The sequence below is a fragment of the Strix aluco genome, chromosome 3, assembly GCF_031877795.1.
Source record: "Strix aluco isolate bStrAlu1 chromosome 3, bStrAlu1.hap1, whole genome shotgun sequence".
Classification (NCBI taxonomy): Eukaryota; Metazoa; Chordata; class Aves; order Strigiformes; family Strigidae; genus Strix; species Strix aluco.
In genome coordinates, this window is record NC_133933.1 from 26,072,948 (window position 1) to 26,088,086 (window position 15,139).

At 40.7% G+C, this 15,139-nt stretch overlaps 1 protein-coding gene across 5 annotated transcripts in view; it reads left to right on the top strand.

Annotated features, from left to right (window-relative positions):
- The first annotated feature begins 505 nt into the window (after window positions 1-505).
- The window catches only part of RAB3GAP2 (RAB3 GTPase activating non-catalytic protein subunit 2), a 50,695-nt gene continuing 36,061 nt past the window's right edge, over window positions 506-15,139 (top strand). For 4 of the 5 annotated variants that reach the window (XR_012622422.1, XM_074817877.1, XM_074817881.1 and 1 more), the window contains exons 1-2: window positions 506-689; window positions 13,051-13,118. Coding sequence is in view for 4 of the 5 variants with exons in the window: in XM_074817877.1 (XP_074673978.1) it covers window positions 581-689; window positions 13,051-13,118 (177 nt within the window). In the remaining variant the exon portion in view is untranslated. The remainder of the gene's footprint in view (window positions 690-13,050; window positions 13,119-15,139) is intronic. The other variant, XM_074817878.1, reaches the window with a different exon arrangement.

The window sequence follows — 15,139 nt, forward strand, 5'->3', positions numbered from 1 at the left end:
TTCCTCCTCCTCCTCCTGGGTTTGCCAAGACCGGGCGTTCAGAGCCGCTCCCCGGTGCCGGTGCCCGGCAGACCTAGCCCCGAGGGCCGCAGACATAGGGCGGCTTGTACCGCAGCCGCGCCGCTCTGGGACACGGCCCCATCCAGCTGCGGGCCCAGCGGCCAGGGGAAAAACGGACACGGAGGCCGCGACTCCCCTCAGAAACGGCGACGAGGAGGCAACGCCCGCCACCGCCGATCCCGCCGCCTCTCCCCTGGGCCACTGGTTTTTGTCCGCAAGCAGCCGCGCCGCTGCCCGGCCTAGGAACCGGCGGCAACCGGCTCCGCCCCATCCCCGCAGCGCCCCCGGCCGGAGGCGGACGAAGCCCCGCGGGCGCCTCAGCGGCTGCACCGCGGCCGGCGCCGGCTGCGGAGGTCACGTGACGGGCCGCGTGACGGCACCCGCGGCACGCGGAAGGGGCGGGCCTGGCTCTCCGCGCATGCGCCCTGCGCCGGGCCGCGCAGCCCCGGCCGGGAGGGAAGTGGTGACCGCTTCCGGATTGGGCGGCAGCGGCAGTAGCGGCAGCGGTACCGCCAGCACCATGTCGTGTGTCCTGGTTCCCTTCGGCCACTTCCAGGACCTGGAGGCGGCCCGCGACTTCCTGTGCCCGCACCGCCGCCAGGGCAGCGCCGCGGCCGGCAAGGAGAGCGGTGAGCCCTCCCCGCGGTGCGGGGGAGCTGGGGCCCGGCCCGGCCCGGCGGGGCGCCTGTGGGAGTGGTGGGAGCGGGGCTGTGCCCCGCGGCCCTTCGGGGCTCTGTGCCCTGGGAGTTTGGACCCTCCGCGGGGGGCCGCCCGGCAGCAGGAGCCTGTCGCGACGGGGCCGTGCGCCCCTACCCGGTGGCCACAGCCGGGTCTGCCTGACGGCGAGGCCGGGGTGCTGGCCGGGCTCCGGGCTCGCTTCCTTCCCGTTCTCCGAGCTGTGCCAATCCACTCACTGGTGTGCCAGGGCCGTGTAGGGGGTAACCGTGGATATCTGAGCGCTCGGCATCGTTACTGTAGTAAAGGGCTGCAGATGCCACATCTTTACCTACAAAGTTCAGATTTTCTCGGTGTTGGGAAGTTTCAGGTGTTCAGCTCGGATGTTCAGCTCCTTATCCTGTAGCACGTCAGTGAAGCTCTTTGGACACAAACCCTGTGTGGCACAAACTTCGAGATAAAAGTTTGTAGTTTTCTCGCAAAGGAGTGCAGTTGTCTGATGATATTCTAGTAAAGTTAACAAACGTGCATGCAGGGTTGGCTAATAATGCAAAATGTGCTTAAAGTATGCTAAAGATTTAGTTTGGCAGCTTAACTTAAAAGACAGTAAATCTTACAGCAACTGCAGTCCAAAGTTGTGGACCAGAGTTCTGTTGTGTGAGGCAATGCACAGCAAAAGCTGAGCGGTCTGGCACAGAAGCTGTATTCTCAACAGAGAAGGACTGACAGACCCATGCCCAGGACAGAGAGTACAGGGAAATGAAACACTGGCCTATATGTTGGTAGTGCCGTACTATGTTAACTATATTTGGCTGATGTGTTGGCTTTCTGTCAACAGCATGGAAGGAAAGTGTTTGAAGAGATTAATGAGGATGCTTGTAAAGTCCTCTCAACTGTGAACAGCTATGGGAGAAAGCAGCAAGGTGCTTATTTTAAAAATTTAAAAGATCTGTGGGGGAATGAAAAGAGGGGGAGGTCATAGGATAGTTTGTGTTGGAAGGGACCTTTAAAATCCATCTAGTCCAACCCCCCTGCTATGGGCAGGGACATCTTTCACTGGATCAAGTTGCTCAAAGCCTTGTCCAACGTGACGTTGAACACTTGCAACGATGGGACATCCATAACTTCTCTGGGAAACTTGTTCCAGTGTCTTGCTACCTTCATTGTAAAAAAATTTCTTCCTTATATCCAATCTAAATCTACCCTCTTTCAGTTTAAAATTGTTGGCCCTTGTCCTGTCACTATGGGTCCTGGTAAAAAGATGACACAATTGTGAAAAACTTTTAAAAGTAGACTATATGTTCAGCTAGTTAACTTTACCATTAAAACTTCTCTATGCATATTGTTATATTATTGCTTTCTTTTTGTGGTCAAGATGGAATTTAATTTACTGTATTGTTGAAATGCACTTGGAAGAATTTTATACAGCCAGTCTTCATTGTCCAAAACTTTTAGTAGTCAACAGTTGTGTGCTGCTACTAGTGCTTGTTGTTTGACTCTAATAATGCTCAGAAGAATGTGTACAGATTCCATATGGCTTTCTTTTTTTTTTGGTGTCATCCGTATCTGAAGGAGGGATTTTGAAACCAGTAGGGTCTTGTTAGTGCCTCTTGAATACTGAAGATAAAAGCAAAAGATTGCGATGTGTTTGTGTTTCTAAAAGTACATGCTGAAAGAAATTAAAATACTTCTCTCGTATTTGATGGTACATGTGAGAGAAGTTTGTGTAAAATAACTTTTGGAGTGGATTTATCAAATGGCAGCTGTAAAGAGAAAACATTTTAGTATGTTATAAAACCACAAAAATGATAGAAGCAAAGATGATGCATGTTCTAAAATGTGCTGTTCTACCATTTTAATGAGTTGGCTGTATGCTGGACTATTTTTATATTTGCTCATTCAGTCATTGAGGCAGAGTGTCAGAATCAAGTATTTTTCAAGATACTGCTCATTTAGATTCTTTGAAATGTTTTGGATTTGTGCCTGTAATTTTTTGATACCACAGCTGTTTTCATGGTTCAGGATAAATGAGCATAAATGTAAGCAAGTGAGAGTTCCCAAAGTGACTTTTACATAAGAGTATCAATTAGTTGTTTTGAAGCAGCAATCCTTAGTGCATTCACTTTTACAGGAAGAAACCCTGTTACAACTTGCAGAGGTATCTTAAGTTAGAAATAAGTAAATTGTGGAGGTATCCTAAGTTAGAAAGAACTGGGTTTGGCTGCATGGAACAGGAGATTCTTTTCCCCTTAGGCTTGTTCCCCCAAGCCTGTGTTGCTGCTCTTTTGTGGCCTAACCAACTGGGTAGCTAAGCTGCAGGGTTGTTTTGAAACTCAGATTGAGATGAGATGGTATAGATCCTGCAGTTATTGCTCTGGTTGGAAATCCTTAATTCAGTTTTTCATTCTCTCTATCTGTATTTTTTTTTTCCTACATACTAATCCATTCATTTTTCTTTGTAAGCAACTGACTTGTTGCATGGCAGTCCAAAATTGCTCCCTTTTCTCTTTGACTTTTACATTGTTCATGTAGAAGAACTCCTTGCTGTAAATAGTGTGAGGGAAGTGTGAGAACATAAAACAAATCTCTGATTCTAATGTGCACCCAGAAAGGAAAAAAAATTTGTCCAAGAAAGTTTTTGTTGTGGTTTTTTTTAAGTGTGTATTGCAGTTTTATGGCACAAATTGCCAAGGCATGTATTTTTCACTAAGCAAGGTATAAATAAATGGTTTTTATCAGGAGTGGTTTAGTAAAAACATTTCCATTGGCAGAATGTACTGTTTTAAAACAGTAGTTTAATAAAGTTGTACATTTAAAAGCTTGATTTTTTAATCTACTTTTATATTTTTACTCTTTAGGGAAAAACCTAAAGAGTAATTTGTTTATACTGGTAAGTTCAACAAAGAAAATATGGTTATTTGCTGTCAAATACAGCTTTGGTATTAAACAAGCTATGTTTGTTCACATATAAACAATTATCCAAATATTAATAAACACATGTCAAAGCTTTGAGTATTTTTTATTTTGAACTGGAGAACCAGCACCTTTTATTTACTATTTTTTTCTTGTGTGGTTCTTTTTTTTTTAAGTTACACTGCATTTCTATGGAAACTCTTTTACTAGGATTTAAACTTTGTAGTTAAATAAAAAATGCTGGCTGTCTTAGGAAAATGTTTGTTACATGTTTTTATTTAACAAAGAGTATTTCAATTAACAAACTGAATATTTTTTTTTGAGTCATAACTTAATGTTTTAGGTGCTTAGAATTTTCAAAAGCTCTTGTCAGATTTTGGATAACAAATGTTTTTGAAAAGGTACTTCCAGGATCTTCAACGTGTGGGGTTTAGGGTTTTTGTTAGAAGCTGTAGGTTGTCTCTTTTTTTGTTTCTTAGTTAAAGATCATAAAAGTTTTTTCTGCTGTTTTAGCTTTGCCCATTTTTCATTCTAACCAAGCTAACCTTTGGGTTGACATAGCGCTTAGGGATATGGTGTAGTTGAGAACGGTCAGTGTTAGGTTAATGGTTGGACTGGGTGATCTTCAAGGTCTTTTCTGACCTAATGATTCTGTGATTCTGTAACCAACATATTTTCTGTGAGTAGTGGCTACACTAAAATCTAGGATGATTAATGTAAAAACATTTTTGTAGATGCATTTTAAATCTGAAAATGTAAGAAGTATACATTCCTAAATCACTATGTGAGAGTGTGACTTTAATAAAAGTTTGAAGTTAGATGTCTTTATGAATAAAAAAGCCATGCCTTCTCACCTAGGTGTATTTGACATAGCAGCATATTTTATTTATAATAAACTAATCTAGGTTGTCAATTCAAGTTTAACTTGAAAAGATTTATCAAAATGCTACATATATTAAAAACACAGATGTAGGTAACTGACTTAGAATAAAAATGCAGATTTTTTTTTTTTAAAGGGAAAAAAGGAACTTGATTTTTTTTTTTTCTCCTTCCTTTGTGCAGGTAAACATTTAAACATGTTCAACAGTACAAGAAGATGATGGAAAGCATCCTATCAACTACAACTTCACTTAATCTTTTTCTGTAACCCAACAGTTTGTCTAGGTTGTGGAAGGGATATACTTCTCTGATAAGCTGAGGAGGAAAAGAGAAGGTGCCCTCCTCCTTTGAACCTTGTGTAAAGTCAGTTCTGCAGATGCCTGTTTCCTGCGAGGTCAGGAAACACTGGAAGGAATCGTGTCATTCTTGCGTGCGTTATGCAGTCATATGTTAGGATTGCTAGTAATGCAGTGCTGAAATAACTTAAGAAATGCTCATAGACTGTTTGAGGTGACCATTGATCTGTTGTGAAACAAAATATAGCTACTTTTTAATTATACATATTAGAATAAAAGGTGTTGGGGTGGATCTTGCCTCATGTGGCTTAAATAAAACAGTATTATGGAGTAAGCTGGTTAAAGATGCTTTATATGGAGTTCCTATACCTTTATTCTCTAGAAGAAAAACGTGTTTGAATGCTTTTTCATATTTTAATGAACAGGACTAATAAAGCATGAGAATTTAAGATTTTTGGGAAAAGTTAATGTTAATATTGAGGCACAGATCTTCTGTGGAGCCTGCGCCTAGTGGTATCTAAGTGGCTTTGAAAACTGCTTTCCAATGTGCAGATACTGAGAATAGAAAGTATTTGTATTACATTTAATTTGACAGCTTGCTGTGTTAAAGATGTTTTGGGATGCATGTTGGCTAGATCAGAAAACAGCTGTAACTTAACTCCATTATACAACTGTTCAGTAAGGGCTACACTACATATGAATGAAAAGATCAATGTTATTTGCAAAATGTGATAAAGCTTCACAGGCATAACAGAATTGTAGCATTAAGAAATTAATGGATATTTTACTGAGAAGAGCAGAAATTTGAGCAATAAAGACACATAACATTTTCTATCATCTTTATAATTTGAGGAATTTAACTATGATTTATTTCAAGTTATGTGTCTCTATTATTCCAGTAGACTCTGAGCTTGAACTCTGTTTTAAAATACATGATAGGCTTGATGACAGCAATGCAGTGACAGGTAGGACTGCTGCTAGCTAAACTTTGGAGGTGTTAAGACAAAATAAAAAAATCAGTACTTTCCTGGTGTGCAGATATTTTTTTAGTTCCCCAGTGTGTTTATCTCCCACTACCTAAATGAAATTACTAAGAAAAAAAAAAACAACAACAAACTCAACCTTGTCCTTGGGAGTTCCCAAGCAATGATACCTGCATCTGTGATAGTGAGCTGGTCACTTTAGAGTGGTGTGTGGCACAGCACACAGCTTTGAGGTGCTGCTGCTTATTTGGAGGGAAGAAAAAAATCAACCCTCTGATTTGAGGGGTTGCTCAGAGCTATGAGGTGTCACTTTACTGCTGCTTTTTACAGTAGGAATGATGGCTTAAGCCTGGCAGAGAAACTCTTCTCCAAAATCCAGCCCTGTTACACTGGCAGCATCCTGAAAAGTGCTCTTCAGCCCAGTTCCTCTAAACAACATCTTTGGAGTTGTGCTTGCACACTTTATCTGGATGAGTTAATTTAATTCAGAAATACAGAATGCCAGGCTTTTTATTTCGGAGTTGCGAACAAGGTTACAAAGGAAAAAAATACATTATAAAATCAAATTCTAGATTGCATTTAGCAGTAGGGTTGTTCTTAACTGTTTCTGTATCCCTCTTATTGAATTTGTTATATACCTATTGAAGAGTCTTCTCCAAGCTCTTCTGTATTGCCTCTTTAATCAGATCCTCCCTCTCCAGATTGCATTACAGAATCACAGAATCAGTAGGTTGGAAAAGACCTTGAAGATCACCCAGTCCAACCATGAACCTAACACTGACAGTTCCCAACTACACCATATCCCTCAGCGCTATGTCAGCCCGACTCTGAAACACCTCCAGGGATGGGGACTCCACCACCTCCCTGGGCAGCCCATTCCAATGCCTAACAACCCGTTCTGTAAAGAAATGCTTCCTAATATCCAGTCTAAACCTTCTCTGGTGCAACTTGAGGCCATTACCTCTTGTTCTATTGCTTGTTACTTGGTTAAAGAGACTCATCCCCATCTCCCTGCAACCTCCTTTCAGGTAGCTGTAGAGGGCGATGAGGTCTCCCCTCAGCCTCCTCTTCTCCAGACTAAACAACCCCAGTTCCCTCAGCAGCTCCTCATACGACCTGTGCTCCAGACCCTTCGCCAGCTTCGTTGCCCTTCTCTGGACACGCTCGAGTAATTCAATGTCCTTTTTGTAGTGAGGGGCCCAAAACTGAACACAGGAATCAAGATGCAGCCTCACCAGTGCCGAGTACAGGGGTAAGATCACTTCCCTGTCCCTGCTGGCCACGCTATTTCTGATACAAACCAGGATGCCATTGGCCTTCTTGGCCACCTGGGCACACTGCTGGCTCATGTTCAGCCGGCTGTCAATCAACACCCCCAGGTCCCTCTCTGACTGGCAGCTCTCCAGCCACTCCTCCCCAAGCCTGTAGCCCTGCTGGGGGTTGTTGTGGCCCAAGTGCAGCACCCGGCATTTGGCCTTATTGAAACTCCTCCAGTTGGCCTTAGCACATCGCTCCAGCCTGTCCAGGTCTCTCTGCAGAGCCTCTTTATACATTTAAGATTCCTTTCTTTCACAAAAAATATCATAAAAATATGCACTCTACCTGAATTGCATTACATCTGTAGTTGTTAATACATTCTGAGATATGGGGAAGACTAAATGAGATACTCTCAATGCATGACTGAATGGTGTCAGAGTACTTTGTCCAACTTATCTTTGCACCTGAGTTTTTTGCTGCTTCAGCACCTCCTTTACTGGATAGACTTCCTTCTTTCTTGCTATAATTTAAGCTGTCACTTGCACCTGAAAGCAAGCCGAAACACTATGTGTTGTTATGTAATCTGTTTCATTTGTTTCCTGTGCTATACAGCATCACAAAGTTGGGGTGGTGGGTGGTTTTTTTTGTTTGTTTTGTTTGTTTTTTCACTGTGGTATGTCAAACTTTGGTTTTGGAGTTACATTACAACTGTAGGCCATGGAAATTTGCAGCATTACTTTAAAGAATCTATGTAGTACCTCGATTATTTTTAAATTAGTCATCTTTTATTCTGTTGAAAGCAGTTGTGACCATCTAAAGGAAGAGAAATTGCTCAAGTGTACCTTTTCCAGATTAGCAAACTTAACTTAGTCTGTGTGTCATCTTTTTGTTTTCCCACTTATTGATGTCTGAAGTGATAAGAGAAAACAAGTGTAATATTAGTCTCAAAAGGGGTGTCCTAGTAATGCTGGCAAAACAACCTAATATATTTGTTAGTCCCCATGTCGGAGGAGCTTTGGGAATAAATGGCCTATGATTACTGAATAGTAAGAAGATTCTAAACTATTTCTAAAATTCATTGGCCTAAAGAGAAAAGAAACTGCTTCTATTTCTTCACTAATTGTGCAATCCAATAGCATCAAAATTGCAATAAACATACATAGAAAAAATCTGAAGCTTTTGCACTTAAGTAATAGTGCAAGAAATGATTGCTTACTGATTTTATAAATTCTTTTAAAGCATGGATGGGAAGCAAGCTGAAAGATCATAAACCCAACAAACTACACACTTGCAACAAAGTGTCATGGTTTAACCCTGGTAGGCAGCTAACACCACCCAGCCGCTCACTCACTTCCCCCTATAGTGGGATGGGGAAGAGAATTGGAAAGGTGAAAGTGACAAAACTTGTGGGTTGAGATAAAGACAGTTTTAATAGGTAAAGCAACAGCTTTGCACACAAGTAAAGCAAACCAAGGAATTCATTCAGCAGGCAGGTGTTCAGCCATCTCCAGAAAAGCAGGGCTCCATCACACTTAACAGCTCTTTGGGTAGACAAATGCCATAACTCTGAACATCACCTCCCTCCCACCCTCCCTCCCTCCCTCCTCTCCTCCTTCTCTCCCCAAGGTTTTATTGCGGGGCAGCACATCATATGGATGGGATAGCCCTTTGGTCAGTTGGGGGCAGCTGTCCCAGCTGCGTCCCCTCCCAGGTTCTTGCACAGTCCCAGCCCAGTTGCTGCAGGGCAGTGTGAGAAAGGGAAAAGGCCTTGATGCTGTGTAAGCACTGCTCAGCAGTAGCTAAAACATCGGTGTGTTTGTGTCATCACCCATCTAGAATGTACCAGCTGCTATGAAGAAAATTAACTCTATCCCAGCCAAAGCCAGTACCTTAAGATTCAAAATAAATTGATGCATGACTTGGTTTTATTTATCATTTTTATGTGTATGAAGAGTGTACATACTAGTTTTTTGGCTAATGCAGCTTAATATTTTATGGCAAATAATCTAAAACCTGTTGAGGACAGATTATTGGCTTGTGCCTGAGTTGAAACTTTTCTATTAAAAAAAAGTCTATGAACTTGAACTTTCTTGTTTTAAAGCTATATATCTGTGTAGGTGGGGGTAGTTTGACCTTTGTGGCTTTGAGGGTCCAGTTTTCAATACATACTCTCCCACTTAGGCAAACACAGACTTTTCTGGGCAAGCCCATGCCAAGTGTGTCGTCTGGTAACCTGATGCATAGAGCTGGAACGTAGACGTGAGGGCAGGAGGGAAAGGCTTCTGCTGCCTGTCCCAGGTCATCGTGCTGCTCTGGAAGGGAGGACACTGGCAGTTTTCTGTGCTCAGAGTTATATTCTGCGGTTTGGGGAGGAAGTCTGAGACTGAGTAAAAACACCCTTCATATTGAATTTGACCTGTTAAATGCCAATTAAACCTCATTGATCTAGTTCTGTTGCTAAGGTTTCTCTCTCTGCTGTTCTTGTCTTTTAAACAAAATGTGCTTATCAGTAGAAATTGTTCTTTTGCGTATTAAGTTTATGATAAATATACTTGAATTCTGTTGTACATTAACATCAGTGCTGCACATACACAGCATTTAAAGCAGCTCTAAAGTTTCAAATGTGATGATCATGGAGTTTTAATGCTATATGCTTCAAATTAAAGAATGAAGTGGTTCTTGTAGAGCCAACAGATGAACTTTTATTTTTGCAATCTCCACAGTAAAGCAAAATCTGGAATATTGTTGCTGCTTTATCAAAGTAGGAAGAACTGTTTACCAGGCATCTACTACTAGTCAGAGATAGAGATGAATGGAAATGTAGATTTGCACAGGAAAGCTTGGTTTTTCGCAATGGTGGACTGGAAAAAATGAACGTGTTTGCAAGTCAAGAACTGTTTAGGGCTTGTTTAGGTCCTGGGTACTAGGTAATGTCTTACATTCCACAGTTACTAGTTCTGATCTGCAATGTTACTAACGAAAATGGTTGGGTATTTCTTAAAATCTTCATTATAAACAGAACTGAGATCCTATGTCATCTCTAACTTGACCAGCCTTATCAGGTGCTGGTGCATTGGAAAGTCTCTGCAAGCTGACAGCTTCTGTGACTCAGTGACACAGGTGAATAATAGTGTGGTTTGAGTTGAAGTATGACAGGTGTGTCCCTCTGTTGCTCCTCTGTCCATTGTTTCAGAGATTAGATGTCTGTTGTTTAATACCTTGCTTTGCTAGCCATTGCATAGGTGAAGTGTCTGAATAATATGGATAAGGAAGCAATTTTATTTTTAATCTATTTAAAAAAAAAATGTATGGAAGCAAGGAAAGAATGCATGCAGGGGCTTGAGAAATACATATGATTAGCCTGTGCGGGGGTAGTCTGTACAATGTGGAGGATGGATATGAAGGAGCAAGCTTGTAACCCCTTGTAAGCTGGAGGAGGTGCTGGCTTTGCAGAGCAGGTTACAGTTTTGAAAGATCTCTGCAGCTTCATCAGTGGGATGGTGCCTCACCATTACCTCATTTTTCCATCCTTTTTTGTTTGACCTAGCTTCATCTGAGGAAGGTGACAGCAACCATGAAAATGTAGCTATTTGCAAAGAGGCAGCAAGAATCCTCACAGTTGAAGTTTTATGTTGTGTATTCAGCCTCAGAACTGAAGTGGCTGAGGTTTCTTGGAAAATTTGGTCTGCTCTGTGCTGTAGGGAAGGCATTGGCCCCAACTGTTTCTTGGATATGGTTTTTTCTCTCTGGGCTGTGGCACACTGACAGATTTCTTTCCTTCATGAATTTTATAGGAAGGAGATTTTGTTACCTTTTGAGATAATAAAATGCAAACAGAAGTGGAGTTTCGTTAGCTATCTTAAACTAAACAATGAAGTTAGTTACTGTTTTCTTCTCATGGTTTATATTCAACAGTATTTGCCTTAATTCTCCTTTCAGTATTTGTACACTGGAAAATTCTTAACCTCATAGAGAAGATGAGACTGTGATCCTTGGAAGCCTGTTGCTTATATAGTTATGCCTGAAAGAAGTGTGCAGTCATATCTGTATTGATGATGATGCAGTAAAACTGGCTGACTTGCCCATTTTGTAGATGATATGGACCTCTCAATTTTAGCAAAAGTTATTCATGGAGTGGGCATTTTGTCTTCTACAGTATTGTGAAATACCTTCTCAACAGCATTGGTGGAAAGTTTCTTTCTTAAGCTAAAATATTTAAGTTTTTTTGCCTTCATTAGCCATACAAAAGTTTAAAAATCTGCCTAAACGTACAGAATACAGATTTCTGTGGTGTTGTACTGGATTCTGCCTTTCTTTGTTTGGTAGTAAAGGAACCAGAGTTTTTAGACCAAATAAAATTGGAGTGCTCTTGATGCAAACCTTCTTGTCTTGTCCATACTGTTTGTATGGCAAAATCTTGCTTGCTTAAAACTAAATTTAAATGAATTTGAGACATGGCATTTAAACAACTTCTTACGGTCAAAGTGGCTATGATATCTGTTAATGAAAAACTTGAAAGAAATCCTTGGAAAAGTCTTACCGATGTTATTGCTTCAGATTTCATGCTAGTGCTTCTAGATGGAAGTCAGTACTTGGCTTTTCTGCTGAACTACAGTGATGCTTCTTGACTTATTGAGGGTCCCAGTGATGGTGGTGGTTGAGAATTGTACCTCTTCTACTCAGTGCCTGTGCCTAATTACCCTTTGCATAGGCTTTTAAATTCACATCACATTCTGTATTTTTAGATGAAAGAATTTCAGATGTGTTTTATGTAAGACTAATACAGTCACTCTTCATAACTGAGAAGTAGGCCTGTCTCTATGAATCTCTGTTTTCTCAGGTGTTTGAGGTATTTTGTAAGCTTGTGGTTTCTCTGAGGTTTCTGAATGACATAACTGAAACTGATCAGTATCTCCTTAGTTTTCCTCTGTGTTGTCTTGCAAAGATATGAATAGCCAAGGACCTTGTGCTCATCATCCCCTCAGAGGCCACAGCTTCAGCTTTTGCTTTGGCAAGGGAGTGATGGTGGGATCTGCATTATCCTGGGCTCAGATGTTTTGCTGTCACAGAGGAATTTCCGTGTACTGTCATTCCCTGTTAAAACGAACTTACAGTGCTACTGGTTGATCCTGCAATTGACTTAAATCAAACCAAAATCCACCATTATGGAAAGGAAGATATTTTACTTATGCATAAAAATATTGTTTCTCATATGTGCATATTCTGCATATGTGGTTCTTGTAGTGTGTTACAGCTGGTCTTATGCCAGTTAGTAAAACATCTGGGGGCATATCCATAGAGTCCTGAAGGGTTGGAGAGAGCCTGCTGTGCCCTTACTTTCCCTCTGTAGCTGCCTAATATGTACAAGATGGGGCTTTTGTTGTCTTTGGAGTAGTAATAATTAGAAAAATTAAGCTAAAGCTTAAATTTTGCAGTGAGGTCTTAAGTCTCTCTACCTGCTGGAGAAAGTTTTTGTGAAGTGGACATGTAGGGTTTCCCCCGCTTATGCCCTTGCTCTTTGCTTTGACTTGCTCTATAAAACTAGCAATGTGCATTAGCTCTCTTGAAATGTGAGAGATACTGAGAAAAGACAAATCTGATTGAATAATTTGTTCTAGTAGAGTGCAGAGAGGTCCTGTTGAAGGATCAGTGACGTGTTGTACCAAGCACTGTACTTACCCAGAGTTCTAGATGCAGTCTGTCAGAATTAATTTGACACAGGTGTTGTTACACCCATTTCCAATTTGTACTTAGGTTACATCTTCTGTAACTACTTTTCCATAGTGTCAAAAATGAAAGTAAATACAGAGAGGTAGGACAGCCATTTCTACCACTGCATGGTTCTTTCTGTAGAACTCGTTTAGTATCTGCCATAAATGAAGTAACAATGCATTGGTGGGGAAAGGAAAACAACCACCAGCAGTCCTTTTTGATTGTGCTTTTCATTGCCTGTGCTGTATTCCTGTAACATCTTTTTTTGTTTAAAGCAGGCAAATCAACAAGCTGGGAAGATGGTGACTGGGGAGCCTGGGATGAAGCAGAATTACAAGAACCTGTGAGTTCATATATATGAGTTTTCATTGCTAACTTGCCTATTCTAAAAAACTTTTCCACTTGTTTGTGTGGTGTGGTTTTTTTTCTCATATAGTTATCACCTGGGCAAGAAGGATCTTGACCAATGTTTTAAATGTGGCTGCTTGCTTGTTCCTTGCTCCTGTAATTGTTTGTAAATACAGCTTGGATGTTACCTACTGTGATAATTACTCATATTCTTGTATTCTGTAGGTTTTTTCTCACTAGAGCATACACACATCTTTCTGTGCTGCTGCAGCTGGGGACATCTTTTTTGTGCTGTAGCTAACCAGAGACAGTAGGGCATGGCAGTGGAGTTGTAATAATCTACCATGAATTAATAGAAATCAAAACCTCCTAAATCATGAACCTCTGACACAAGCATCTTTCTAATGATCACGTAGTACTCCTTTTATGTTGTGATGTGCGTCATGGTGTTACAGGAGGCATCAAATTACATATGTAGGATAGGGCGGCACAGTTGCTCTTTGAAGGGGAAAAAACATTGCTCTGCCCAACTAGTTCAACTAAGAATAACGTGGCTAGTCTATTGCTGGTAAGGCTGAGACTTCTAGCTACCAACTGATTTGCATAAGATGCTAGGGAAGCTGTCTGTGTAGAAATCCTCTGCACCTGAATGAATCATCTGAACAGAATTGCTTGATTAATTCCCTATTAGAGAGAGCTAATGGGGTAGACTGAGGAATCTAACCTCACCTTACTAATAAAACTCTCTTATCTGCTGTCTTTATCTCAGCATGCAGGAAGTACACCCAAGGATTTGGACAGTATCCTTGTAACTACTTACTTCAGCAGGGAAAAGTATTTTTTCAGCTGAGGTGACAAACAAGTTGAAATGAGCATGGTGTGTCCCAGGGATGAATCACTGATAATGATGTCAGGGAATGACAAGAGTATAAAATTTTTTTAATTACAGTGGGTATTCAGCTCCACTATAATTGCCATGAAATGCGTGTGTTTCTCAGGCCACATCTTGTTACACGTGCTGTGATGTTTATAACTTAATGAGGAGAACAAATGCTTTGTTTTCTACTTATGTTGTAATTTGATAGAACCAGCAGGTGTTGCTAAATTGAAATTGCCTTATTTTTCACTATTTTTCTAAAAATGTCAAGATAGTTCACAAACTTCTTGCTAAAGACCTCCTTCTCCTCTGCTTACATGTTTTCTTCCAAAGCTGCTAGTGGTTCCAGGTTAAACTCTTCAGAAAGGAAAAACTGTCATCCACAGCAAACAGGTTGCTCTGTGTAGGAACATATAAATACATGTCTGTCTGTCTGAACACACACCAAAATGAGTGTATCAGTCTAGCACAGAGTGGAGAATTATTAGTATAATATAACAATGAATTCCCTTGTTAAAAGTTTTAACTGTTGATTTGAGTTATAGTTGGTGTAAAATGCATCTTTTCTTGGAATTACTCAAGTCACCTGGACAAGTATCTATTTCATGGAACACAGAAACTTTTGAGAAGGCATTGAAAATTGGAAAAAAAAAAAAAAAAGGAAAGATACTAAAATTTTTAAAAAGTTTTCTTCCACATGGTGTCTTTTTATGGAACTGATTAGCTGTTTTGTAGAGATAATGTGGAAATCTTGTCTTAAATGCTGCTTTTAATCATTCTTCACCTTTTAAAGTAGTTTCTTCTGACAAGTTCAGTGCTTTTCCTGTTTTAACCCTTAGCTTATTTTTGTCACTAATATAAGATGGCCATATTTTATGTCTTTAGATTTCAAGTTCTTTGTTTATGCATACAGATAATTTTATTTAATTAAATAACTGGTATTTAAGTCTTTACCTGTCATTAAACCCATGAAACTTGACACTACTTAGTTTGAATTTGTTTTTTTGTGAAGTCCCTTGTTGTGGAAAGGCACATGATACCTGTTGCATGTTACCATGAGGCTTTAGTGTGAATGCCAGCTTAGTTACTTTCCTTGTATATGCATATATTTACTTAATGCTGATCAGTGTATGAGCTTG